Source organism: Oncorhynchus masou, chromosome 1 (assembly GCF_036934945.1).
Source record: "Oncorhynchus masou masou isolate Uvic2021 chromosome 1, UVic_Omas_1.1, whole genome shotgun sequence".
In the NCBI taxonomy this organism is placed as follows: domain Eukaryota; kingdom Metazoa; phylum Chordata; class Actinopteri; order Salmoniformes; family Salmonidae; genus Oncorhynchus; species Oncorhynchus masou.
Window position 1 is genome coordinate 76,604,990 of NC_088212.1, and position 26,944 is coordinate 76,631,933.

Below are 26,944 nucleotides of genomic sequence, written 5' to 3' on the forward strand. Positions count from 1 at the left end.
ATGTTACCGGTCGCCTTGCCCTGATATAAAAGCAGTGGATCGCGCTTTCAGTTTTGCATGAATGCTGCCATCAATCCACTGTTTCTGGTTGGGGAAGGTTTTAATAGTTGCTGTGGGTACAACATCACCGATGCACTTGCTAATAAACTTGCTCACCAAATCAGCGTATTCATCAATGTTGTTGTCCGACGCTATGCGGAACATATCCCAGTCCACGTGATCGAAGCAATCTTGAAGCATGGAATCAGATTAGTCGGACCAGTGTCGAATAGACCTGAGCATGGGCGTTTCCTGTTTTAGTTTTTCTCTATAGGCTGGGAGCAACAAAATGGAGTCGTCAGATTTTCCAAAGGGAGGGCGGGGCGGGGCAGGGCTTTGTATGCGTTGCGGAACTTAGAGTAACTATGGTCCAGGATTTTTTTCTGTGCGGGTAGTGCTTTCGATATGCTGATAACATTTAGGTGAGTCTTGTTTTCAGATTAGCCTTGTTAAAATCCCCAGCTACAATGAATGCAGCCTCAGGATATGTGGTTTTCAGTTTACATAGAGTCCAATGAAGTTCATTCAGGGCCATCGATGTGTCTGCTTGGGGGGATATATACGGCTGTGATTTATAGTCGAAGTGAATTCTTTTGGCAGATAATGCAGTCGACATTTGATTGTAAGAAATTCGCCGTTTTTTTGGGTCGCCGGCTGGGATCCGATCCATTGTCCTGGGTGGTGGTCCAAACAGAGGATCCGCTTCGGGAAAGTCGTATTCCTCGTCGTAATGTTGGTAAGTTGACGTTGCTCTTATATCCAATAGTTCCTCCCGGCTGTATGTGATGAAACTTAAGATTTCCTGGGTTAACAATGTAAGAAATAATACATTAAAAAACATAATACTGCATAGTTTCCTGAGAATGCGAAGCGGCCATTTCTGTTGGCGCCGGATGCACTAAACTTCACATTTCTCTAGTAGGACCCTTCTGCCCAGTTTGCAGCTGTGTAAAAACAGTCTATACAGTAGAAAGCACATACTGTATGCATAATATTGATGTCGGTATATTCATTCATGTACTCATAGTTAGATAATTTTAATTCGGAGGAAATAAATACAGCTCTGCTCTCTGGACGCTCAGTTGTGACTGGTTCACTGACATATATGTCATTCAACACTGTATTACAAAATGAGTGCCTTGCAAAAGTATTCATCCCCCTTGGCGTTTTTCCTATTTTGTTGCATTACAACCTGTAATTTAATTTAATTTGGATTTAATGTAATGGACATACACAAAATAGTCCAAATGAAAAAAACAACTTTATTTTGTAGAATTTTTTTTAAACAAGTGGTGCGTGCATGTGTATTCACCGCCTTTGCTATGAAGCCCCTAAATAAGATCTGGTGCAACAAATTACCCTCAGAAGTCAACTCTTTTAGTTTATTTAAGTGTCACATGATCTGTCACATGATCTCAGCATATATATACACACCTGTTCTAAAGGCCCCAGAGTCTGCAACACCACAGAGCAAGCGGCACCATGAAGACCAAGGAGCTCTCCAAACAGGTCAGGGACAAATTTGTGAAGAAGTACAGATCAGGGTTGGGTTGTAAAAATATCAGAAACTTTGAACATCCCACGGAGCCACATTAAATCCATCATAAAGGAATGGAAAGAATATGGCACCACAACAAACCTGCCAAGAGAGGGCTGCCCACCAAAACTCACGGACCAGGCAAGGAGGGCATTAATCAGAGAGGCAACAAAGAGACTGAAGATAACCCTGAAGGAGCTGCAAAGCTCCACAGTGGAGATGGTAGTATCTGTCCATAGGACCACTTTAAGCCGTACATTCCACAGAGCTGGGTTTCACAGAAGAGTGGCCAGAAAAAAGCCATTGCTTAAAGAAAGAAAAAAAGCAAACACGTTTGGTGTTCACCAAAGGGCATGTTGGAGACTCCCCAAACATATGGAAGAAGGTACTCTGGTCAGATGAGACAAAAATGTTGCTTTTTGGCCATCAAGGAAAACACTATTTCTGGTGCAAACCAAACACCTACCATCAAACCAAACACCTACCATCACCCCGAGAACACCATCCCATGTTTTTCATCTGCAGGGACTGGGAAACTGGTCAGAATTGAAGGAATGATGGATGGCGCAAAATACAGGGAAATTCGAGGGAAACCTGTTTCAGTCTTCCAGAGATTTGAGACTGGGACTGAAGTTCACCTTCCAACAGGACAATGACCCTAAGCATACTGCTAAAGCAACACTCGAGTGGTTTAAGGGGAAACATTTAAATGTCTTGGAATGGCCTAGTCAAAGCCCAGACCTCAATCCAATTGAGAATCTGTGGTATGACTTAAAGATTCCTGTACACCAGCGGAACCCATCCATCTTGAAGGAGCTGGAGCAGTTCTGCCTTGAAGAATGGGCAGAAACCCCATTGGCTAGATATGTGCCAAGGGGGGGGGTTATGTGGGCTCTTGTTTGTTTCACAAGAGAAAATATTTTGGATCTTCAAAGTGGTAGGCATGGTTTGTAAGTTAAATGATACAAACCCCCCAAAAATTTATTTTATTTCCAGGTTGTAAGGCAACAAAATAGGAAAAATGCCAAGGGGGGTGAATACTTTCGCAAACCACTGTATATTGTCAGGTTTGTTCATGTACTGTCAGTATTTGGCATCAATCATTTAGACTCCGAGGAAATAGGATATTAAATGTTCACTGGAAAAGAGAGTTGAGTTGTGACTGGTTCACTAACTGACTGACTCATTTGAGTCATTGGAAAATTTACAACAACCAGGTTATGACAGCTTAGTGTTCAAAACATGGGACATATGGCCATGTCAACACCCTTAACTGTATGGCACTATGGAAAATTACCCTCATTAAGCCTAGCTGGTGTTGAAGCTGGTGTCTCCCCCCCTTTCTCCCTACAACATCTCAGTAGGAGAGGTCAACACTGTTTAGACTTCAAATCTACTTAAGTGATAATGCCCTCGAAGCCGGTGTTTGGAGGATATATTGGCATGGGTTTTGTTGCACACCCTGCCAATATATCCTCCAAACACCGGCTTCGAGGGCATTATCACTTTTATACAACGGGTTACCAACCTAATCAAATAATTATTGACATGTTTTAATTAACGGTATTTTGATGAATTTATTAATTTGATTTATTCATACTATGCTTGTTCATTCTATCGGTTCGGTTGCCAGAGACACAACCCAGTGAAGTATTTTTGTTCTTGTCGATTTATTCTAAATTTTCCATAACCATGATGGCTGGCAATGTTCTTATCCCTTGCTTGCTAGCTAGTCAGCTTTGGCTAGCACATTCACTTTAAACAGTGCAGCCTGTCACGCCTGCTCCTGCTTCCCCTCTCTGGCGCCTGAGGGTGCCAGGCTGCCCTTCATTACGCACACCTGTCACCACCATTACGCGCATCTGCGCTCATTGGAAGTGCCTCGGCTGGCTCATGGGGCTTCCACATCTTAGCTGGTTCGACAGGTTTCCTTGTCTCGGTTGGCTCGTTCGGCTCCTATCCCACGTCATGCCTCAGCCGGCTCGTCGGGCTGACATAGAACATTTTCCCTCTTTCGCCAGGCCACTGTTCAGAAGAGATAGCTAACACAATCACTTCAGACTGAAGCTGGAATGACAGCAAACTAGCTGCATTTTGTGTTTTTCTATTGACATTTCTTTGTAAATACCCATAAAAATTATTATGCTGATTCATGATTTCGAATGGCTGAGAAAAGCTGCCTGCCTGTCTTGTCCCTACTCCGGACATGTTCATTACCATAGGACAGCTGGAGATCGAATTTCAATGTTGAAACAATGTTGCGAATGTCGGAGAGACAGACCAAGGTTATTACTATTCTCCACTGTTGAAACCCCAATGCTAGTCTAAAAGAAATGGAAGATAATGTCTAGATGCTTTTTTACAGTGTATATGTTGCATATATAAATTGCTTGGCTGGGTTGATGAGACACTGGATTGCACAGTCAGATGGAACAGAGTAAATAGACATTTCAGCGTCATATAATTTAGCCAGTGGTATTTAGTGGAATAGACACTGTCTGGAATGTGATTTTTAACCAATCAGCATCTAGGATTAGACCTACCTGTTGTATAATCTACTGTATTGTACTGCACTGCACTCTTGGGATTATTTAAGGGTTTTGAGTGTGTAGATCATAATATGTCTATTTCTATGATGTACTTGCTGAGATTTCTATGAGTCGGTGTCAGTAGTTCATTTGCTAGCGTACTGAGTAGTTATTATGGCTCCATGATCAGTGCCGTGGTGGTGGAGGCAGGGCCAGGGAGGGCCGTGAGAGGGGTCCAGAGCCAGACCCTAGCAGGCTGCTATGGGTTGGGAGGTCCTGGGCTGGGGCACTTAGCCAGCTCGCCTCAGCCTGGCCTGGCTCTGCTAACAGAGGGGTTATGAAACCAGAAATAGGGATGTGGTTGGCTGCACTGACTGGAAACAATGCTCTCTTCTTTCTTTCCTTTTCATTTTCTTTCCTCCTCCAGTGTTTTCTTTTTGTCTCCATTTTAGAAAAATGCTTTACTCGCATGCACAGGGAGCTATTGGTTATTCAGTATGGGAAGGAAGGAACACTTATGATATTGAATGTGCAAGCAGTGGTTCTCATCATGACCATAATTAGCTATATCTTGAGAACAGAACATTACCCAGTCTGATTGATTCAACCTAGATATTGGCTTTTAATTATGAATTTTCTATGAATATCACTGTCCAGGGACCATTCATTGTGTGTGTGTGTGTGTGTGTGTGTGTCATGTAACAAAATGGATGGCTCCACTTGTGTGTATGTGACACAGCATTTGTGGAAGTGAATGTGAAACACTTGTATGGGACAAGGGCCCGGCTTCCGACCCACGCTTTCACTCTCGCCTACACTTCCTGTGTTTATCATAAACAAGCTATGATAAAGTAAAGAGCTGAAAACAGCCTGCGATAACATCCTGTAAATGTCATTATCTTTCGACAGCTCTCCCTGCTGCACAAAGCTAATCCAATACCACTGGATGATGCTACTGGGGTTGAGGGAGGAGGGGGAGATGGGAGGCAGATCTAATTTGACGACAGTGCATTACTGTACATATATGTCAGCTATGAGGAAGTGCAGACAGGGTCCTGTTGTGTGGTGAATTGGTTGACTCTGGTAGCCTGGTTAAAGGAGACTGAATGCAGCGCCCTGAGTGAAATGCACTTATTTGCTTGATATACAATGCCTTCAGAAAGTATTTACACCCCTTGACTTATTCCACATTTTGTTGTGTTAATCTGAATGTAAAATGGATTACAGTGAGATTGTGTCACTAGGCTACACATAATTCCACTGACATTATGGGGTATTATCTTTTTCAGACATTTTTACAAATGAATAAAAAATGTAAAGCTGAAATGTTTTGACTCTAAGTGTTCAACCATTTGTTCTGGTAAAGCCTAAATAAGTTAAGAAGTAAAAATGTGCTGAACAATTCACATAAGTTGCATGGACTCATTCAGTGTGCAATAATAGTGTTTAACATAATTTTTGGAATACTACCTCATCTCTGTACCCCAAGCATACAATTATAGGTCCCTCATTCAAGCAATGAATTTCAAACACAGATTCAACCACAAAGACCAGGGAGGTTTTCCAATGCCTCGCAACGAAGGGACCTTTTGGTAGATGGGTATTTGTATTTATTATGGATCCCCATTAGCTGCTGCCAAGGCAGTTATACCATTTTTAGAACATTACAATACTTTTATTGCAGAATTCATAACACACTAAGTGTGTGCCCTCAAGCCCATACTCCGCTACTTCAAATCTACAATGCAAAATCTATGTGTATGTGTGTGCATTGTGTGTTTGTGTTACTTCATAGTCACCGCTGTTCCATAAGGTGTATTTTTACCTACTTGCATCAGTTACATGATGTGGAATAGAGTTCCATGTAGTCATGGCTCTATGTAGTACTGTGCGCCTCCCATAGTCTGTTCTGGACTTGGACTGTGACGAGACCTCTGGTGGCATGTCTTGTGGGGTATGCATGGGTGTCTGAGCTGTGTGCTAGTATTTTAAACAGACAGCTCGGTACCTTCAGCTTCTCAACACCTTTTACAAAAACAAGTAATGATAAAGTCAATCTATCTTCCACTTTGAGCCATGAGAGATTGACATGCCTGTAATTAATGTTAGCTCTCCGTGTACTTTTAAGGGCCAGCTGTGCTGCTCTGAGCCAACTGCAATTTTCCCAAGTCCGTCTTTGTGGCACCTGACCACACTACTGAACAGTAGTCCAGTTGTGACAAAACCAGGGCCTGTAGAACCTGCCTTGTTAATAGTGTTGTTAAGAAGGCAGAGCAGCACTTTTATGGACAGACTTCTCCCCATCTTAGCTACTGTTGTATCAATATCTTTTGATCCACAGTTATTCCAAGGAGTTTAGTCACCTCAACTTGTTCAACTTCCACATTATTCATTACGAGATGTAGTTGCAGTTTAGTGAATGATTTGCCCCAAATACAGTGCTTTTAGTTTTGGAAATATTTAGGATTAACATATTCCTTGCTACCCATTCTGAAACTAACTGCAGCTCTTTGTTAAGTGTTGCAGCCATTTCAGTCCTTGTAGTGTTGAGTCATCCGCATACGTAGACACACTAGCCTTACTCAAAGCCAGTGGCATGTCGTTAATAAAGATTGAAAAAAGGAAGGGGCCTAAACGGCTACCCTGGGGAGTTCCTGCTTCTACCTGGATTATGTTTGAGAGGCTTCAATTAAAGAACACCCTCTGTGTTCTGTTAGACAAGTAACTCTTTATCCACATTATTGCAGGAGGTGTAAAGCCATAACACATACACTACCGTTCAAAAGTTTGAAGTCATTTAGAAATGTCCTTGTTTTTGAAAGAAAAGCAACAAAATGTCATTAAAATAACATCAAATTGATCAAATACAGTGTAGACATTGTTAATGTTGTAAATGACGATTGAAGCTGGAAACTGCTTTTTTTGTTGATTTTTGAAATATATTTTTTTATGCAATATTTACATAGCCATACAAGTCCTCAACTGGCAGCTTCATTAAATAGTACCTGCAAAACACCCGTCTCAACGTCACCAACTCAATCATCAAGTTTGCGGACAACACAACAGTGGTAGGCTTGATTACCAACAACGCCGAGACGGCCTACAGGGAGGAGGTGAGGGCCCTCGGAGTGTAGTGTCAGGAAAATAACCTCACACTCAACGTCAACAAAACTAAGGAGATGATTGTGGACTTCAGGAAACAGCAGAGGGAACACACCCCTATCCACATCGATGGAACAGTAGTGGAGAGGGTAGCAAGTTTTATGTTCCTTGGCATACACATCACAGACAAGCTGAATTGGTCCACTCACACAGACAGCATCATGAAGAAGGCGCAGCAGCACCTCTTCAACCTCAGGAGGCTGAAGAAATTCGGCTTGTCACCAAAAGCACTCACAAACCTCTACAGATGCACAATCGAGAGCATCCTGGCGGGCTGTATCACCGCCTGGTACGGCAACTGCTCCGCCCTCAACCGTAAGGCTCTCCAGAGGGTAGTGAGGTCTGCACAACGCATCACCGGGGGCAAACTACCTGCCCTCCAGGACACCTACACCACCCGATGTTACAAGAAGGCCATAAAGATCATCAAGGACATCAACCACCCGAGCCACTGCCTGTTCACCCCGCTATCATCCAGAAGGCGAGGTCAGTACAGGTGCATCAAAGCTGGGACCAAGAGACTGAAAAACAGCTTCTATCTCAAGGCCATCAGACTGTTAAACAGCCACCACTAACATTGAGTGGCTGCTGCCAACACACTGACACCGACTCAACTCCAGCCACTTTAATAATGGGAATTGATGGGAAATGATGTAAATATATCACTAGCCACTTTAAACAATGCTACCTTATATAATGTTACTTACCCTACATTATTCATCTCATATGCATACGTATATACTGTACTCTATATCATCGACTGCATCCTTATGTAATACATGTATCACTAGTCACTAACTATGCCACTTTGTTTACATACTCATCTTATATGTATATACTGTACTCGATACCATCTACTGTATCTTGCCTATGCTGCTCTGTACCATCACTCATTCATATATCCTTTTGTACATATTCTTTATCCCCTTACACTGTGTATAAGACAGTAGTTTAGGAATTGTTAGTTAGATTACTTGTTGGTTATTACTGCATTGTCGGAACTAGAAGCACAAGCATTTCTCTACACTCGCATTAACATCTGCTAACCATGTGTATGTGACAAATAAAATTTGATTTGAACAGTGAAGAGGCGACTCCGGGATGCTGGCCTTGTAGGCAGAGTTCTTCTGTCCAGTGTCCGTGTTCTTTTGCCCGTCTTAAACTTGTATTTTTATTGGCCAGTCTGTTTTTTTCTTAGCAACTCTGCCTAGAAGACCATCATCCCAGAGTCGCTTCTTCACTGTCGTTGAGACTGGTGTTTTACGGGTACTATTTAATGAAGCTGCCAGTTGCGGACCAGTGATGCGTCTGTTTCTCAAACTAGACAATCTAATGTACTGGTCCTCTTGCTCAGTTGTGCACCAAGGCCTCCTGCTCCTCTTTCTATTCTATTTAGAGCCAGTTTGTGCTGCTCTGTGAAGGGAGTTGTACACAGCGTTGTACAAGATCTTCAGTTTCTTGGCAATTTCTCGCATGGAATAGCCTTCATTTCTCAGAACAAGAATAGACTGATGGGTTTCAGAAGATAGTTCTTTGTTTCTGGCCATTTTGAGCCTGTAATCGAACTCAAATGCTGATGCTCCAGATACTCAACTAGTCTAAAGAAGGCCAGTTTTATTGCTTCTTTAAAACTTCTTAGGGCTAGAAGCCCAACTTCCGGGGGGAAATTGGAGGGCATGCAATTCAAATAAATAATCATACAAATTATGGATATTACACATTTAGGTACATACAAGTGTCTTATATCAGTTAAAAGTTAAGTCTTGTTCATCTAACTGCATTGTCCGATTTACAATAGGCTTTACAGCGAAAGCATGCCATGCGATTGTTTGAGGACGGCGCCCCACATAAAAATATTTTTTCAACCAGCACAAGCTTTATAAAATCACAAATGCCGATTTAAATATTCACTTTTTGAAAATTTCCCTCTAATTTGCAATCCAAAGGGTCCCAGCTAAAATATGCATGGTCGTTTTGTTAGATAAAATCCTTCTTTATATCCCAAAAAGTCTGTTTAGTTGGCGCCATCGATTTGAGTAATCCACTCATTCAACATGCAGAGAAAGGAATCCAAAAAGTTACCGCAAAACTTTGTTAAAACAAGTCAAAATATATTACTATTTAATCCTCCGGTATCCTAAAATGTAATAAAACTAAATTTCATACGGAAAGAAGTATGTTCAATAGAAAAGCAAAATTAGCAGTTGTGCGTCCTCTTTGTAGCGCGCGCACAGACTGATTTCCAACTCTGACTCCCAGTACTAAAACTCAAGTGGAAGCCATTGGAATTGCAATCTGGGAGCTGGATATGACCCTATGTTTCGTTGGAAGAGAAGGTCTCTCAAAAAAACAAAATATCAAAAAAACAAAATGATAACCATATCAATTGTTATAGTCTCATACATGACTTTAACGTTTCTACAAACTGAGTAACAGGCAGTTTACTTTTGTCACGTCAGTCAGACAGACAGGAAGTGGAGAAAAATAGACCCTAGCCTGAAGAAGTTTTTAATCAGAATAACAGTTTTCAGCTGTGCTAATATAATTGCAAAAGGGTTTTCTAATGATTTATTAGCCTTTTAAAATTATAAACTTGGATTATTTAACACAACGTGCCATTGGAACACAGGAGTGATGGTTGCTGATAATGGGCCACTGTACTAGAGGTCGACCGATTATGATTTTAACGCCGATACCGATTTTTATTGGAGGACCAAAAAAGCCGATGCGATTTGTATTTATTTATTTGTAATAATGACAATACTGAATGAACACATTTTTTAACTTCCTATAATACATCAATAATATCAATTTAGCCTCAAGTAAATAATGAAACATGTTCAATTTGGTTTAAATAATGCAAAAACAAAGTGTTGGAGAAGTAATTAAAAGTGCAATATGTGCTTTGTAAGAAAGCTAACGTTTCAGTTCCTTGCTCAGAACATGAGAACAAATGAAAGGTGGTGGTTCCTTTGAAAATTAGTCTTCAATATTCCCAGGTAAGAAGTTTTAGGTTGTAGTTATTATAGGAATTATAGGACTATTTCCCTCTATACCATTTGTATTTCATTAACCTTTGACTATTGGATGTTCTTATAGGCACTTTAGTATTGCCAGTGTAACAGTATGGCTTCCATCCCTCTCCTCGCTCCTCCCTGGGCTCGAACCAGCAACACAATGACAACAGCCACCATCAAAGCAGCATTACACATGCAGAGCAAGGGGAACAACTACTAGAAAGCTCAGAGTGAGTGACGTTTGAAACGCTATTAGCGAGCTAACTAGCTAGCCATTTCACTTCGGTTACACCAGCCTTATCTCGGGAGTTGATTGGCTTGAAGTCCTAAACAGCGCAATGCTAGACGCACAACAAAGAGCTGCTGGCAAAATGCACGAAAGTGCTGTTTGAATGAATGTTTACACGCCTGCTTCTGCCTACCACCGCTCAGTTAGATAATTGTATGCTCAGTCAGATTATATGCAACACAGGACATGCTAGATAATATCTAGTAATATCATCAACCATGTGTAGTTAACTAGTGATGATGATTGATTGTTTTTTGTAAGATAAGTTTAATGCTAACTAGCAATTTACCTTGGCTTACTGCATCCGCGTAACAGGCAGTCTCTTTGTGGAGTGCAACGAGAGAGAGGCATGTCGTTATTGCGTTGGACTAGTTAACTGTCAGGTTGCAAGCTTGGATCCCCTGAGCTGACAAGGTGAAAATCTGTCGTTCTGCCCCTGAACAAGGCAGTTAACCCACCGTTCCTAGGCCGTCATTGAAAATAACAATGTGTTCTTAACTGACTTGCCTAGTTAAATAAAGGTATAATTATTATTATTTCTTTTTTAAATTGGCGCCAAAAAAATACCGATTTCCGATTGTTATGAAAACTTGAAATCGGCCATTCCGATTAATCGGTCGACCTCTACTCTGTACACCTATGTAGATATTCGATAAGAAATCTGCTGTTTCCAGCTACAATAGTCATTTACAACATTAACAATGTCTACACTGTATTTCTGATCAATTTGATGCTATTTTAATGGACAAAAATTTTGCTTTTCTTTTAAAAAACAAAGACCTTTCTAAGTTACCCCAAACCTTTGAACGGTAGTGTATATTTAAAAGTGAAAAATAATGGAATTGCCCAGCTGTGGCTTACTCTGCCACATAAAAATGTAGTATGAAAGGTGGTCTTCTGCACCACAATCCCACCAGCTCAAATATAGTTTGCTCCCCTTCAAATGTTGTGGCAACTTTTTTCATTTCCTAGCCCTCACATGTTGCGAGGCCGAAGAGAAGACAACATCCAGTCCCTTGAACATCATGTCCTCTTATCTTGTGTTAATGCACGTTGCCAGTTTGTGACAGCAACCATGTGCGTTCCCAATCTCAGTGGCTGGGCTCTGGGTTGGTGATGACGTCTTTGGTTTTGTGCTGCTCCAGGAGTCAAATGACACCAGTTTGCGAGACCTCTGTGAGAATGCCTCGATTAGCCTCAGCTCTTTCAGAGAGAAAGGCCTCCCAGACAATGCAGTGCAGTTACTGCTATTCATCCTGTTCTTGAGAGACTCCAGCCTATTCAAGCGAGGCCGCTATTCCAGCACTGCTCCGCACGACTCCACTCAGCGGCGGAGACAGACAGAGATCCGCTGCATCTGTCCTTTGCCATGACAACTTTAGAATTGGAACATAAAGCAGTTGTTGGGCTGGGAGCTGTAATATCAAGCCGTTGTCTCACAAACAAGCGCTCTATGGCGGTGTTAAATGGCTGCCTCTGGACAAAACATCCTGGAATGATCAGTACTAGTATCCTACTGTCCGACTGAGACGGACCTGTTCACTGATCATTAACATCGTGGGGAACTGGGCCATCTGCCCCAGTACGAGGCTGCTCTCCAAAGGTCTTCATTATTTCCTCACTGTCCTGACCTCCTAACATTGGAATGCACACAGACAGTATGTCAGACAATGAAAGTGATCCCAGTTTAACCAACACACAGAGTAAGACAAAGTAAGCTAAAGTCACTGAAAAGCAAGAAAAAGCATAGAAACTGTTTTATCACCACCCCCTGAGCTGCCTGGCTTAAGTGAACAGGAAGATGCGCAGATTTTGTATTTATTTTACCTTTATTTAACTAGGCAAGTCAGTTAAGAACATTCTTATTTTCAAGGAACAGTGGGTTAACTGCCTGTTCAAGGGCAGAACGACAGATTTGTACCTTGTCAGCTCGGGGATATGAACTTGCAACCTTTCGGTTACTAGTCCAACGCTCTAACCACTAGGCTACCCTGCCGCCCCAGGGAAGGAGAACCATCATCCTGTGTTTCATTCATTGATAAGCAGAAGTTCCCTGGAGCCTTCTAGATGATAAGTCTCCCCTGACTGCTCTCTGAGATATACTGTCTCAGTGCTGTTTCACCGTCCCTTTGTCCCAGAACCATTCTCTAACAGTACCACCCTTAATGGTCTATTTGGACTTCCCTCACAGTTGTGGCTCATTGTCTATCTCTGCCTCTGGATCTCTCACTGTGGACTATGGAACCCTGACCTGTTCACCGGATGTGCTACCTGTCCCAGACCTGCTGTTTTCAACTCTCTAGAGACAGCAGGAGCGGTAGAGATACTCTTAATGATCGGCTATGAAAAGCCAACCGACATTTACTCCTGAGGTGCTGACTTGCTGCACCCTCGCCAACTACTGTGATTATTATTATTTGACCAAGCTGGTCATTTATGAACATTTGAACATCTTGGCCATGTTCTGTTATAATCTCCACCCGGCACAGCCAGAAGAGGACTGGCCACCCCTCATAGCCTGGTTCCTCTCTAGGTTTCTTCCTAGGTTTTGGCCTTTTTAGGGAGTTTTTCCTAGCCAGCGTGCTTCTACACCTGCATTGCTTACTGTTTGGGGTTTTAGGCTGGGTTTCTGTACAGCACTTTGAGATATCAGATGATGTAAGAAGGGCTATATAAATACATTTGATTTGACTCATAACTTACTCTCTAAGTCTCCCTGTTTAAGGGTGATCACACCAACCTACTGTGTTGCATTATCCAGGAGATGAGTAGTCATGACAAAATGGGACCTTTGGTCCTTTATTGTCTGCCATTGGGGCCTGGTTATCCTCCCATTCACCCTCCCTTACTGTTTACTCTGGTTGCATGCATGAGCAGACATCTAGCCTATGGGTTGAATGTCTGAAGGAGCTAAATCAGAGAAATGATAGTGTTTTGTTTAGGTGTTCTTTTTGAAGGAATAATTTCCTTCATATGAACAGTGTGTATATCATATATCTGAGGGGCCCTGACCTCAAGGCCCCAGCTGTTTTCTAATAGAGAAGACAGATCCCTTACCAGTATGTGCTTTACCTCGTCCTCTGCTTTAACTCCCTAACTCTGTCTGTTAGTCAGACTGCAGGACAGCCTGGGTAGTACAGGATAGGGGCTGGGTAAAGGGTTGTAAGTTGTTTGGCAGTAATAGTGTTAAAGTAATAAAAGGAACAGTTAAACAGCAAGGCTGTAAATTGCTGACCGGACCTCCATTAACACACGGCCTGTTGTGACAGAGCAGGTTGTCACTATGACTGGAGCATCCTGAGTGGTTGGCTGGCTGGGATATCCATTCACACAGCCCAACAGGTGCTTCTCCCTCTCTGGCCTTTAGGTACATAACCTCATCAGCCTTTGCTATTTTATGGCACATGGCAACTGTTGCAGTTGCCATGCTAAAAGACAAACAGGCAACAATGCTTCATACTGTTAGGACAGGTCCAGGAGTCAAGACTATTAGCAACTGCTGAGATGAGGTTTATATTAACTAACGTTATACAAGCTTAATTTCGTATCGTTTCAACCCAGCAACATCTAGCGCCTCCCAAACACACCAGCCTATTTATGAAGCCAAGAATATAATCCCTTCTACAAAATGAGAAGTGATATCATTATCAGTTTCTGAGCCCAATGGTTGACGGTCACGCCCATATTGTAGCTGTGCTGTTGTGTTCTGTGATTTTATTACCAGGTGAGACAAAGATCCGCCGCTGGGCCCTCTTTAAACCAACCAGATAAGGATGCCTAGTACGTCCTACTGCGTGCTTGAGACGAGCCTCCCTAATGTATTTTTCATTCAGCCTTTTTGTAAATACCACGTAGCCTCTGATTCACTGAGCAAACTTCCTGCGTGACAGGGAGCCAGCGAGGGCAGACCGACTAAGGGGAATCAGACTCCTCATATACTGACTGGCTTTAGTGGCCTCTGCTCCAGTCTTAATGAGCAAAGTACATACTCTGCCCAGCCAATATATCCTAACAAAACATAGACCTGTTTTATTTTCCTACAGCTCAATACACCTTGATTTATTGATATTTAATGTAACTTCTAAGGGGCTGCATTGATGTCCTTAATCATTAGCAAGACTACAGTTTCACGTAAAGAAGAACGGTTTGGACATACCCCAGTGCCGGAGATTTAAAATATGCTTCTTTCAGAGTGGACCAGTTCTTTTTGTCCATCTTTTAAATGTGGTGCGTATTAAAGCGATGAATGACAATCTCCTTAAACTCTTGTGAATAATGGATTGCTAAGGTAAAATTCTTGGCAGACATAGACTGAGACTCTTGGCTAGCGTTTAAACTCCACAATGCTGAATGTGTTTTGTCAGAGTAAAATTAACAAGATATAAGTAAATGAAGTCGAGACCAGTGAGTTGTTTCATGATGCAAGAGTTCTTCCCTTGACGCTGTATTCTCGAGTAAAGTGCTCCATGGAGAGCTTATTAATTAGAAGGTCGAGGTGTCATCATGGCAGTTCTCTATGGAGCTGTGGCCAAACCGGGACCGAGACTGAGGACTGGGACTGAATACAGACAAACCAGGCTTTCTTGATCGTGGGAACAACTGCAGGGCTTTGGTTGAATGAGGATTGAAGATTCACTCACTTGTGAAAATGTACACCCTTGGCTAAACGACAGTCTGTCTTTGTCATATGAAGGGACTCACTGTACTCTAACTGTGTACAGTTTGGCAGACAGTAATGTAGTTTGAAATCATATCGCTAAACTGATTTTTTTTAAATTCTCACTGCCAGATCAAAATGTAATCTGTTTATTGAAACATAACAAGCTTAGTGAGTGTGCATCAACATTTTCTGACATGTCAACAAGAGAAAGTGCTTTGAAGAGCCATGCCCCTCAAGTGTTGTGGATTGCTATTTCATTCTACTTCTGTCTTGATAAGTGGTTCCAGTAAGCTCACCCAGTCTCTCTCTGTTGTCTAATCCCCAGGCCTCTGACTGTGACAGCTCCAGTGGGTGGAGCTACATTGGGCCCCTCTCTCTACCCGCTCAGCACTGATGGGACAGGATCCTGAATCCTTGACGACCCCTTTTTCCTTCTCCACCCTCCCAGGCTCCACCCTCTTTCTCCTCCTCTCCTCTTTCCTTAGACTCTCCTCCTCCCCCAGTCTCTTCTCTCAGCGCTGGGATCATTACTCAACCCCACTGAAGAATGGGCCACAGTAGCTGGCAAGGATGAACTGGGTCTGCCTGCCAATGCAGAAAGGGAGATAAGAGGGAGAAAGAGAGCGAAAGAAAAGAGCGAGAGAAAGTTCAAAACCTGTGAGTGAAAGCAGAGAGGAACATATTAAAAATGCCCATGAGGGATAACGTCGACAACTGCACTTTAGTATGAGCTAGAAAGCCTCAGCAAACCTGCCCACCTGGATGTGTGGCTCTGTACACGCACGCGCGTCTGTCTCAGTCACAGCAGAAGACTGCTCCTACCCTGCCCTACACTGTGGGGTGGTGTTTTCAGCGTTATTCCCTGCCTACCATACCTGTGCGAGTAGTGGTGGAGAGGAAATTCAGCCACTCTTAGGACAGTGGAAGCTGACAAAAATGCTTCTATGTTAAAACCAGTAGCCCGTAACCTTTTATCAGGGTTTTAGTAGTGAACAGGTCACCACCACCATGCCGGCTAAAGGGAAGTACCTGTTAAATGACCAGGAGCTGAAACATGAGGCCCTGTACAGGAAGTTCTCCTGTATCAGCCAGTACCAGCCTCTGGTGCTGCTACTGGGCCTCTCCATGCTGTCCTGCGGAGTCCTCATCATCCTCTTCTTCGCCCTGCACCTGGTGAGTTCGTTCGTTTGTGTGTGTGTGGAATCGCTAGCTAGCGGCCGTTGTGTAAGTGACGTCATCTACCGAGACCTAGAAGTGTGTGTGCACCTACCCATGTATGAAGTGACAGTATGCTACACATCAGAGCCCAGCTTTTTTGAATGACTTAGTAATATCCCCTGTGGGGGTGTGATGTCCTCTCTGGATGAGTTGACCGATAATGGATGGAGATTAGCACATTAAAGACACCATTGTGTGGTGGCAGATATCCTAGTGGTTAGAGCGTTGGGCCAGTATCCAAAAGGTAAAAATCTGTTGTCCTGCACCTGAACAAGGCCACCATTTTAAATAATTTGTTCAGAACTGACTGGATTCCACAGACACACACCAACTCACCAGGTGCAGGGCGAAGTATGTTATTTTTCTGTAGTACATTGAATAATCGTGTCTAGATATTAGAGGTCGTTGTTTGTCTCCTCGAAACAACAGTCAAGGTGTAGCAATACACGAGAGATGATGTTATTGGTGTAGACTTCAGAGTTTAAGAACAGGTAATCACTGTATTTGTGTAGCAGGTAAATATGTCACTAGTCTAGAGTTTTAGTAGACATTTTAGGTTACATGTACACCACTGTGTAGAGCAGTAGGTAATCACTCTGATGCATAAAACGTAAAGCAGCACTTACACTACCTTTCAAAAGTTTGGGTTCATTTCCTTGTTTTTGAAAGAAAAGTTTTAAAATAACATCAAATTGATCAGAAATACAGTGTAAACATTGTTAATGTTGTAAAGGACTATTGTAGCTGGAAACGGCTGATTTTAATGGCATATCTACATACAGTGGTTGCTCCACTAAAAGCTTTGCGATTATGCTGCGGGATTTAGAGGTAATTTGTGGTTTAGTATGGTACCCTGCATCACCACTTCATTGCTCCAGACAAGCTCAAGGGGGAGATAGAGACACAGTAGAACCCAAAAGCATAATCAGTGCTCTAACTGACAATGAATGGGTGGCATAAACCTAAATAGAAACTGATAATTGTGCACAATCAGTATAACTTACTAAAACTATTGTTATAAAGTTTAAACTTTTTTTATTTTTTATTATTATTTTGCTCTTACTGTAGTACTGTAGCCCACTCCCAACTGGTCATGTGGTACAATGCTTGAGTTGTGCAGTGGTCTAAGACACTGCATAGCTGTGAAAGCTGTGTTGCTACAGATGCTGGTTCGATGCCTGTGCCGGCCTTGACTGGGAGACCCATGAGATGACTGTAGGTTTTTGATTTCTCTCCCTCTAAAAACAGAAATAAATCATTCAAAATAAACAAACTGGCTTTTTTACAAATTAGTAACAATGTTCAAGAATGGCTTTTTTCTCACACATTTTACATTATTTGAAAATTAAATCTCCAAAATATTGTTATTTTTTTAAAACAAATGAAACGATTAGTATTATTATTTTAGAATGATATAAATGTCACTTTGGATATTCTCATATATATTATTAACCCTGTTATTAGCAGGACAAAAAAATATATATATATATTTTTATTGGTCACGGCTCCCGAGTGGCGCACAATGGGATTGCGTTGCAGTTCTCCAGCTGTATCCACTGAAACAGCAGTGGGCGCATAAGGTTCAAGGAACGAGGGCAGGGGGCACGGGATGGGCTGCAGAGCCGCCCATAGAAGATTGACCTAGCCCATGGGGAAGGGAGGAGGAGGAAGGGGGTAGACCCCCACACCGCCCCACTGGGTTGCACAGAGCAACACTTTAAGGGGCATTGCACTAATAATGGCGCTGACTAGGAAAACGTTCCCACTGTTCTTATTGCCAGTCTGCACGCTCAAACTAAAACAATGTAGCGACGAATGGTGTGAAAAATGCCCTTTAGATATGAATTCGGAGGGCAGATATGATTAAATATTAAGGCATTAGACCTCACTAAAGGCGTCACTCAAAAGTTACTTAAATCCAAACTGGATTTTTTTTAAATGACATGAAAAGCACACATCTGTAAATCCCAAACTCTAAAAGTAATTGGAAAGGTAGATACAAATTATTTGTGACATTGTGGTTACAATAAAGAATGTAAACAAGATGCTGTTTTTATTTACAGTAGTGATGGACAGCTGGTGGCATTTTGAAAACAGGTTTTCAAACACTTGTAGACTGATTAGCAGGACAAGACTCTTTATAGCCTGGCTACTGTAGGTGTGAACATCCCCCTACCTACAAAAATGACATTGCAACCAAAGAGAACAGACGAAATGGACATAGAAGCAGGCTTGATGAAAACTTTGTGGTGCTACCCGTTCCAGTGTTAGGACCGTAACCACGAGAGGACTTTAAAAATAAACCGGAGCTGAGAGGATCACCAAAACTAAAGGTATTTTGGTTTCAGTGCATTTTCTTTAAAAATATATTATTTTGTAGCCGATCAATGTGTAGGCATACTGTGTAATAAATCAATTAAATAATGGTTAAATAAAGAAATCAAAAATATTGTGTACTAAAAACATGCATGTGTTTTTGCAGAGCATGCAAACATGCTGACAACCATTCATGGAGATCAGTGGACAAAGGGCTGGACAACTGGCCACACTGAAAAAGGCATGGTTGCCAAGAAAGCGGTTCGTTTTGCTTGATTCTTAAAATGTGTACGCAGCACTTGTGTGTTGGAGTCACTTTTAATTCTTAATTGATCTACTGTTTCTATCATAGGCCACTGTAATTGATGGGGGCTCAGGGCGGTACCATTCTGCTCATCTGATGAAGGTGCACATGGATCAGATTCAAACTTTGAAGACCAAGATCGAGTCATTTGAAGGCAGACCAGCAGACAGAGAAACATTATCCGAGGGCAGAGATACGGGAGACAGCTGATGCATTGGTCCAGTGCCAGGCGGCATAGGCGAAGAATGACACGTTGACGAGGGTGAGGAATAGGATGGAGTCACAATCCATGCCAGGCACACCTGTGAGCTCTGGAACTCCACCTCCGACAGGCAGAGTCAACATACCTGGCGGGTTCATCAGGTCGTCGGTTCATCCTGACAGAACTTGACCAACTGCTCACCAGGCACAGCAAGGGTCGTCCAGACCGTTATGCTGTTTTGTTTTAGCCTAAAAAACAAATGCAGGTTGCTTATCTTCAATGCTTTATTATCCAAATGTAAAGCATATACTGTACAGTACTGTATTTCTTCATCAACATCTTTTATTCTTTCGTTAATAAAATAATGATAAAAATACTTTTCTGTCAAGCATGGTGGGGGCAATGTGTTGGTTTTGTGTGCTTTGGTGATGGTAAAGTGGGATATTTGTATAATTGGTGCCAATTTCCTCTTACAACAGGACAATGACCCAAAGCATAGCTAACTATGCAATAACTATTTAGGGAAGAAGCAGTCAGCTGTTATTCTGTCTATAAAGGAGTGGCCAGCACAGTCACCGGATCTCAACCCCATTGAGCTGTTGTGGGAGCAGCCTGAACGTATGGTAAATTCTTACGTACCATCAACCAATCCAATTTGTGGGAGGTGCTTCAGGAGGCGATCTCTTCAGATTACCTCAACAAATTGACAACTAGAATGCCAAAGGTCTGCAAGACTGTAATTGCTGCAAATGGAGGATTCTTTGATGAGTCAGCCACCAATTGTGGAAGTTCTCCCACTTAAAAATATGAGTGAGGCCTGTAATTTATCATAGGTGGGCTAGACAATCTGGACCCTTTCTTTCTACAATTATCTGCCGGAATTGTTGCCACCCCTATTACTAGCCTGTTCAACCTCTCTTTCGTGTTGTCTGAGATTCCCAAAGATTGGAAAGCAGCTGCGGTCATCCCCCTCTTCAAAGGGGGGGGGGGGGCACTCTTGACCCAAACTGCTACAGACCTATATCTATCCTACCATGCCTTTCTAAGGTCTTCGAAAGCCAAGTCAACAAACAGATTACCGACCATTTCGAATCTCACCATACCTTCTCTGCTATGCAATCTGGTTTCAGAGCTGGTCATGGGTGCACCTCAGCCACGCTCAAGGTCCTAAACGATATCCTAACCGCCATCGATAAGAAACATTACTGTGCAGCCGTATTCATTGATCTGGCCAAGGCTTTCGACTCTGTCAATCACCACATCCTCATCGGCAGACTCGACAGCCTTGGTTTCTGAAATGATTGCCTCGCCTGGTTCACCAACTACTTCTCTGATAGAGTTCAGTGTGTCAAATCGGAGGGTCTGCTGTCCGGACCTCTGGCAGTCTATGGGGGTGCCACAGGGTTCGATTCTTGGACAGACTCTCTCTGTATACATCAATGAGGTCGCTCTTGCTGCTGTTGAGTCTCTGATCCACATCTGTGCAGACGACACCATTCTGTATACTTATCTCCCTCACTAGCTTTAAGCATCAACTGTCAGAGCAGCTCACAGATTACTGCACCTGTACATAGCCCACCTATAATTTAGCCAAAACTACCTCTTGCCCTACTGTATTTAATTTATTTTGCACCTCATTATTTTTATTTCTACTTTGCACATTCTTCCATTGCAAATCTACCATTCCAGTGTTTTACTTGCTATATTGTATTTACTTTGCCACCATGGCCTTTTTTTGCCTTTACCTCCTTTCTCACATCGTATATAGACTTGTTTATACTTGCCTACCTGGTTAAATAAAAGGTGAAATAAATAAGGAAATCACTCAATTGAAATATATTCATTAGACACTAATCTATGGATTTCACATGGCTGGGCAGGGGTGCAGCCATGGGTGGGCCTCGAAGGGCATAGGCCCACCCACTTGGGAACCAGGGCCAGCCAACCAGAATTGTTTTTTCCACAAAAGGGCTTTATTACCGGCATAAATACTCCTCAGCATCCCGCCCTCCCCCATCTGATGATCCCGCAGGTGAAGATGCCGGAAGTGTCGGCCCTGAGTTAGCGTGGTTACACGTGGTCTGTGGATGTGAGGCCAGTTGGATGCCATTATTTGCCTGTTTGTGGACCGCCTGTTAGCTTGCATGATCCTTGACATTCTCCTTTGACCTCTCTCATCAATGAGCTGTTTTTGCCCCCAGGACTGCTGACTGGCTGGATGTTGTGTTTGTCCCACCATTCTCGGTAAACCCTAGACACTGCGTGCGTGAAAAGCCCAGGAGGTCGCCTGGCACCGGTTACAAATCCCTTTTGGCCCGACAGTCTAGGGGGATGGTATTGAGACCCGTAACTCATGCAAATTCTAATAGTGACAAAGTAAAAGTGAGAATGCAATAACTACGACAACTGAAATCTACCGTCAAATTCAGGGTTGATTAATAAACATACGGTAATGGAGGGAGCAGGAAAAGGGGCTGAGCTGGACCCAAGGAAAGAAACAATAAGTATTCAAAAGCACCCCTAAGCTAGACTAGCCTACTTTCACAACAGCTAACTAACTAACCAAAAATACAGTGCATTGTCCACCCAGTTCTAACTAGTGTATTTAACAACGTTTACCTACGGGTAGCGTATGCCCATGGGCGACTTGTCTTGGTTCCCCCTTTACCCACCAGCAAACAAACACCATAACCAAAAACAATACTCACAGGTGATGACAAAGTGCTATGGAGGTGCTCAAACAAGAGGTCAATACACAAAGAGAGAGTGAAACAGCGAGATCTACAGACATGGCATTTACAGAGAGATTGAGCTCCACAGCAAACAACTGACAGGGTTTTTAAACAAAGGGAAAAGAACGGTGATTGGGTAGGAAACAGGAGGAGGTGTGTCTTCTGATTGATGATCGGTGACTGATTGGGGAGTGATGATTTTCACCTGTGAGGGGAGAAGGAGAGAAAAGAAACACACACAGGATACTTGTATCCGTAACACACCGATCATACCATGCTCAGTCGCATAGGTCACTAGCTGTTCAATCGAATGCCTCAATGCCTGCTTTACATAGTAATGTCACGGCCACGTAGGAGCGATCCAAGCAAGCCACTGTCTGTAGGAGCAATCCATTTTTGTGAACAAGGTGGTGTACCTAATAAACTGACAGGTGAGTGCCTTATTGTCACAAACACGGGATAGGTGCAGTGAAATGTGTTGTTTTCCAGGGCTTCAGTCAGTCAGGGCCGGTGCACAAAGACGTGGTTGCTTCTTAAAATGGCACCCTATTCCCTATATTGTGCACTTCTTTTGACAAGGGCTCTGGTCAAAAGTTGTGCACTGTATAAATGAAAGGGTGTCATTTGGGACACACTCATGCTGTTGACATTGGCAGGGCCTGAGGCACTGTAGCACTTTTCTCATTCAGGTGTTGATGCCAAATTAGGTCCATCATCAGGTCTCATTTACTGCTCCCTCCTAAAGGAAAACAAGGGGCTTTATTGGCATTGGAAACATATTTACATTTGCAAATGTAAGTGGAATAGATATTAAACAAAAGTTAAATAAATAATCTGAAATTAACATTTCAAATGTTATATTGCTGACTATGTACAGTGTTGTAACTATGCAAATATTTGAATTACAAAAGGGAAAATAAATAGACAGATCAATATAAACTGATTGTTGCATGTTGCGTTTTCTAAACATTTTTGTTGAAAGTTACAGTTCATATAAGGAAATCATTCAATTGAAATAAATTAATTTTGCCCTAATCTATGGATTTCACATGACTGTGAATACAGATATGCATCTGTTGGTCACTGATACCTTAAAAGTAGGGACGTGGATCAGAAAACCAGTCACCATTAGCCTCATGCAATGCGGCACATCCCGCGCTGCATGAGAGTTGATCAGGCTGTTGATTGTGGCTTTTGGAATGTTTTCCCACTCCTTCAATGGCTGTGCAAAGTTAATGGATATTGGCGGGAACAGGAACATGCTGTCATGCATGTCGATCCAGAGAAACCAAAACATGCTCAGTGGATGACATGTCTTGTGAGTATGCAGGCCATGGAAGAACGGGGACATTTTCAGCTTTGTATACAGATCCTTGCAACATGGGGCTGTGCATTATCATGCTGAAACATGAGGTGATGGCAGCAGATGAATGGCACAATAATGGGCATCAGGATCTCGTCACAGTATCTCGATATAATGCAATTGGGTTTGTTGTCCGTAGCTTATACCTGCCTATACCATAACCCCACCGTACCATCATCATGGGGTACTCTGTTCACAATGTTGACATCAGCAAACCGCTCCTCCACATAATGCTGTCTGCCATCTGCCCGGTACAGTTGAAACTGGGATTCATCCATGGAGAGCACACTTCTCCAGCGTGTCAGCGGCCATCAAAGGTGAGCATTTGCACACTGAAATCGGTTGCGATGCAGTCAGGTCAAGACCCTGGTGAGGACGACGAGCACGCCGATGAGCTTTCCTGAGACTGTTCCTGACAGTTTGTGCAGATATTCTTCAGTTGTGCAAACCCACAGTTTTATCAGCTGTCCGGGTGGCTGGTCTCAGATGATCCCGCAGGTGAAGAAGCTGGATGTGGAGGTCCTGGGCTGGAGTGGTTACACGTGGTCTCCAGTTGTGAAGCCAGTTGGAAGTACTGCCAAATTCTCTAAAACGACAGAGGCGGCTTATGGTAGAAAAGTTAACATTCAATTCAGTGGCAACAGCTCTGGTGGACATTCGTGCAGTCAGTATGTCAATTGCACGCTCCCTCAACTTGAGACATCTGCAGTGTTGTGACAAAACTGCACATTTTAGAGACCTTTTATTGTCCCCAGCACAAGGTGCACCTGTGTGATCATCATGCTGTTTAATCATCTTCTTGATATGCCAAACCTGTCAGGTGGATGGATTATCTCGGCAAAGGAGAAATGCTCACTAACAGGGATGTTAACATATTTGTGCACAAAATTTGAGAAATATGCTTTTTGTGCCCCTGAACATTTCTGGGATCTTTTATTTCAGCTCATGAAAAAAGGGACCAACACTTTACATGTTGCGTTCATAGTTTTGTTCAGTGTAATTTGTATTGACAATGGTGTTTACTTCACTGACTGTCCTTTTCTTGTGGAAACAGGTCACAAATATTGCTGCTGTGTTGGCACACTGTGGTATTCATGTGATAGATATGGGAGTTTATCAAAATTGGATTTGTTTTCAAATTCTTTGTGGGTCTGTGTAATCTGAAGGAAATTTGTGTCTAGTATGGTCATACATTTAGCAGGAGGTAAGGACGTGCAGCTCAGTTTCCATATTTTGTGGGCAGAGAGAGAGAGAGAGAGAGAGAGAGGGCTATGCCTACGGCGGCCTCTCAATAGCAAGGCTATGCTGATTTCCTTACTTTTGGGTCAGTCACAGTGTTCAGGTATTCTGCCACTGTAGTCTCTGTTTAGGGCCAAATAGCAGTCCAGTATGCTTAGTTTTTTGGCTAGTTCCTTCCAATGTGTCAAGTAATTGTCTTGTTTTCTCATGATTTGGTTGGTTCTAATTGTGTTGCTGTCCTGGGGTCTGTTTGTGTTTGTGAACAGAATGCCAGGACCAGCTTGCTGAGGAGACGGTTCTCTAGGTTAATCTCTCTGTAGATGATTGCTTTCTTATGGAAGGTTTGGGAATCACTTCTTTTTAAGTGGTTGTAGAATTTAACATCTCTTTTCTGGATTTCGATAGTGATCAGATATTGTCTGAATTCTGCTCTACATGCATTATTTGGTGTTTTATGTTGTGCACAGAGGATGTTTTTGGAAAATGATGCATGCAATCTTAATTCTTGATTTGTGAGTGGACCCTAGACCTCACAAACATAGAGGGCAATAACTGATTCAATTATTCTTTGCCAGATCCTAATTGGGATGTCGAATGTTATGTTCCTTTTGATGGCGTAAAACCCACCACAAAGGTTTTCGTGACAGGTTAGTTAGCATGTGTAGGCTAATACCTATTGTTAAGTGCACAGGCCTGTGAGTACAAGTGTGATATAGTCACTGTGTTCAACTTGTAGAACTTCCCTCTCCACTGTGGATAGATAGACTACCTGTTAGAGACCATGAGCCCACCAGTGAGCGAGAGGAGATCATTCCAACATATATTTATTTCTAAGTGGTACTTAAACAGGATAGTTGAGGCTCAGATTGAACAAAGGGCCTATTGAGAGCCCTGTTGTTTTTAGATGAGTAAAGTCCTCTAGATTCTAACGGAGTACAGGGAGTGTAAGAGAGTCAAAGAGAGCACGGAGAGGATGCTTTTACAGTGGTCCTCATTTTACATAATTTAACCCGCCAACAGACACTAGAGTGTATGTTCTTGTGGGTTTACTTTGGTCATTATTGCAGAATTACGTTTTGCACGGTTTGTTTCCTTCCCTAAAGAAGTGATCTAATTTAAGATCTACACCACAGAGCACGCAATCTTCACCATGTGATAACTAACAAAAGCTGATGTGAATTTCAATGCCCAACAGATGAAAACATTAACATATGGCAGGCTGAGACTGAGCAGATCCCACCTGGGTCATTGCTTTTCAGATGAGATTTCAAGGGGAGAGGAGAAGTAATCTGTTCTCTAATTGTATAGATGTTTACTACTTCCTTCCATCTGAAAATAAATAAGAAAAGGAAATGAACAAGTCTCCTATAGGTTGATTTAGTGGGTGTAGCCGTAGTTAAACGTGCTAGTAAAAGCCTTCACTTCTGCTACCATGGAAACCAGCATGCTCAGTATACAATGCCGAGATGGCCTTCTGCTCAGGGATATTTACGCAGTCATTCCCGCTCTCCTTGGTATCTAACTCTTTCCCATTCTCTCTTTCTCTCGCTCGCTTGCTTTTTTGCTAACTGGCATGCACGCAAGTTGACGCAAGTGTATACACACACATACACATACACCAGAAATCTATATCTGAGCCTTCCTCTTCCCTCTGTGTAATTCAATCAGGAAGATGCTGTGGCCTCTAGCAACAGGACATGACGCAGAGACAGATATGTAATAAGCCTGAATAAGCCACGATGCTGAAATAGATATGGGCCGCTCTCATGACTAGACAGAACATAGGCTAAATAAAGGGACTTGAATGATGTTGAAGGGAAGTTGAGTGAATGTTGTTTCGACATATCATTGTACCTGACCTATAGAACACTTCAAACCTGTCCTCAGACAGAATGTATATTATAGCCTGTTTTTAATCCTTGTCTTTTCATTAGAGGAGTAGAGCATTGTGTGTCTGTATGGCTGTGTGTAGATGGATATGGCGTCCGTGTCTATGACTGTGTGTATATCTCAATGTAGAGTATAATGTAAATTCCATGATTGTGATTCAGTGTGCGTTATGTTCTCCCTCTCTGTTTCAGAGTGCGGAGGAGCACTGTGCATTTGTCAGCGTGGTGAGCTGCAGCCTGTGTGTGTTCCTGGCTGTGTTTGTGCTGGTGTGTACAGAGACCCTGACCCAGCGCTGGAGGAGACTGCTGGGTCTGGTGGTCTGGGCCACTCACCTTGCCATGGGATTCACCTTCATCTTCAGCGGACCCCTCATCCTGCCCTGGGACCAGGTATACACTCTCGCTCCAAATAAAGGTTGCACGACAATGCCTGTTGGCTTTCAAAATAA

General features: G+C 42.7%; 1 protein-coding gene across 4 annotated transcripts in view; it reads left to right on the top strand.

The window, feature by feature from the left end:
* Positions 1–26,944, top strand: part of LOC135550936 (adenylate cyclase type 2-like) — an 85,692-nt gene that overhangs the window by 23,935 nt on the left and 34,813 nt on the right. For 2 of the 4 annotated variants that reach the window (XM_064982212.1, XM_064982223.1), the window contains 2 exons: positions 15,558–16,405; positions 26,688–26,885. In XM_064982212.1, the coding sequence (XP_064838284.1) occupies positions 16,241–16,405; positions 26,688–26,885 (363 nt within the window). In that variant the 5' untranslated portion in view covers positions 15,558–16,240. Of the gene's footprint in view, positions 1–712; positions 776–15,557; positions 16,406–26,687; positions 26,886–26,944 lie in introns of those variants that run through there. The other 2 variants (XM_064982231.1, XM_064982201.1) reach the window with 2 other exon arrangements.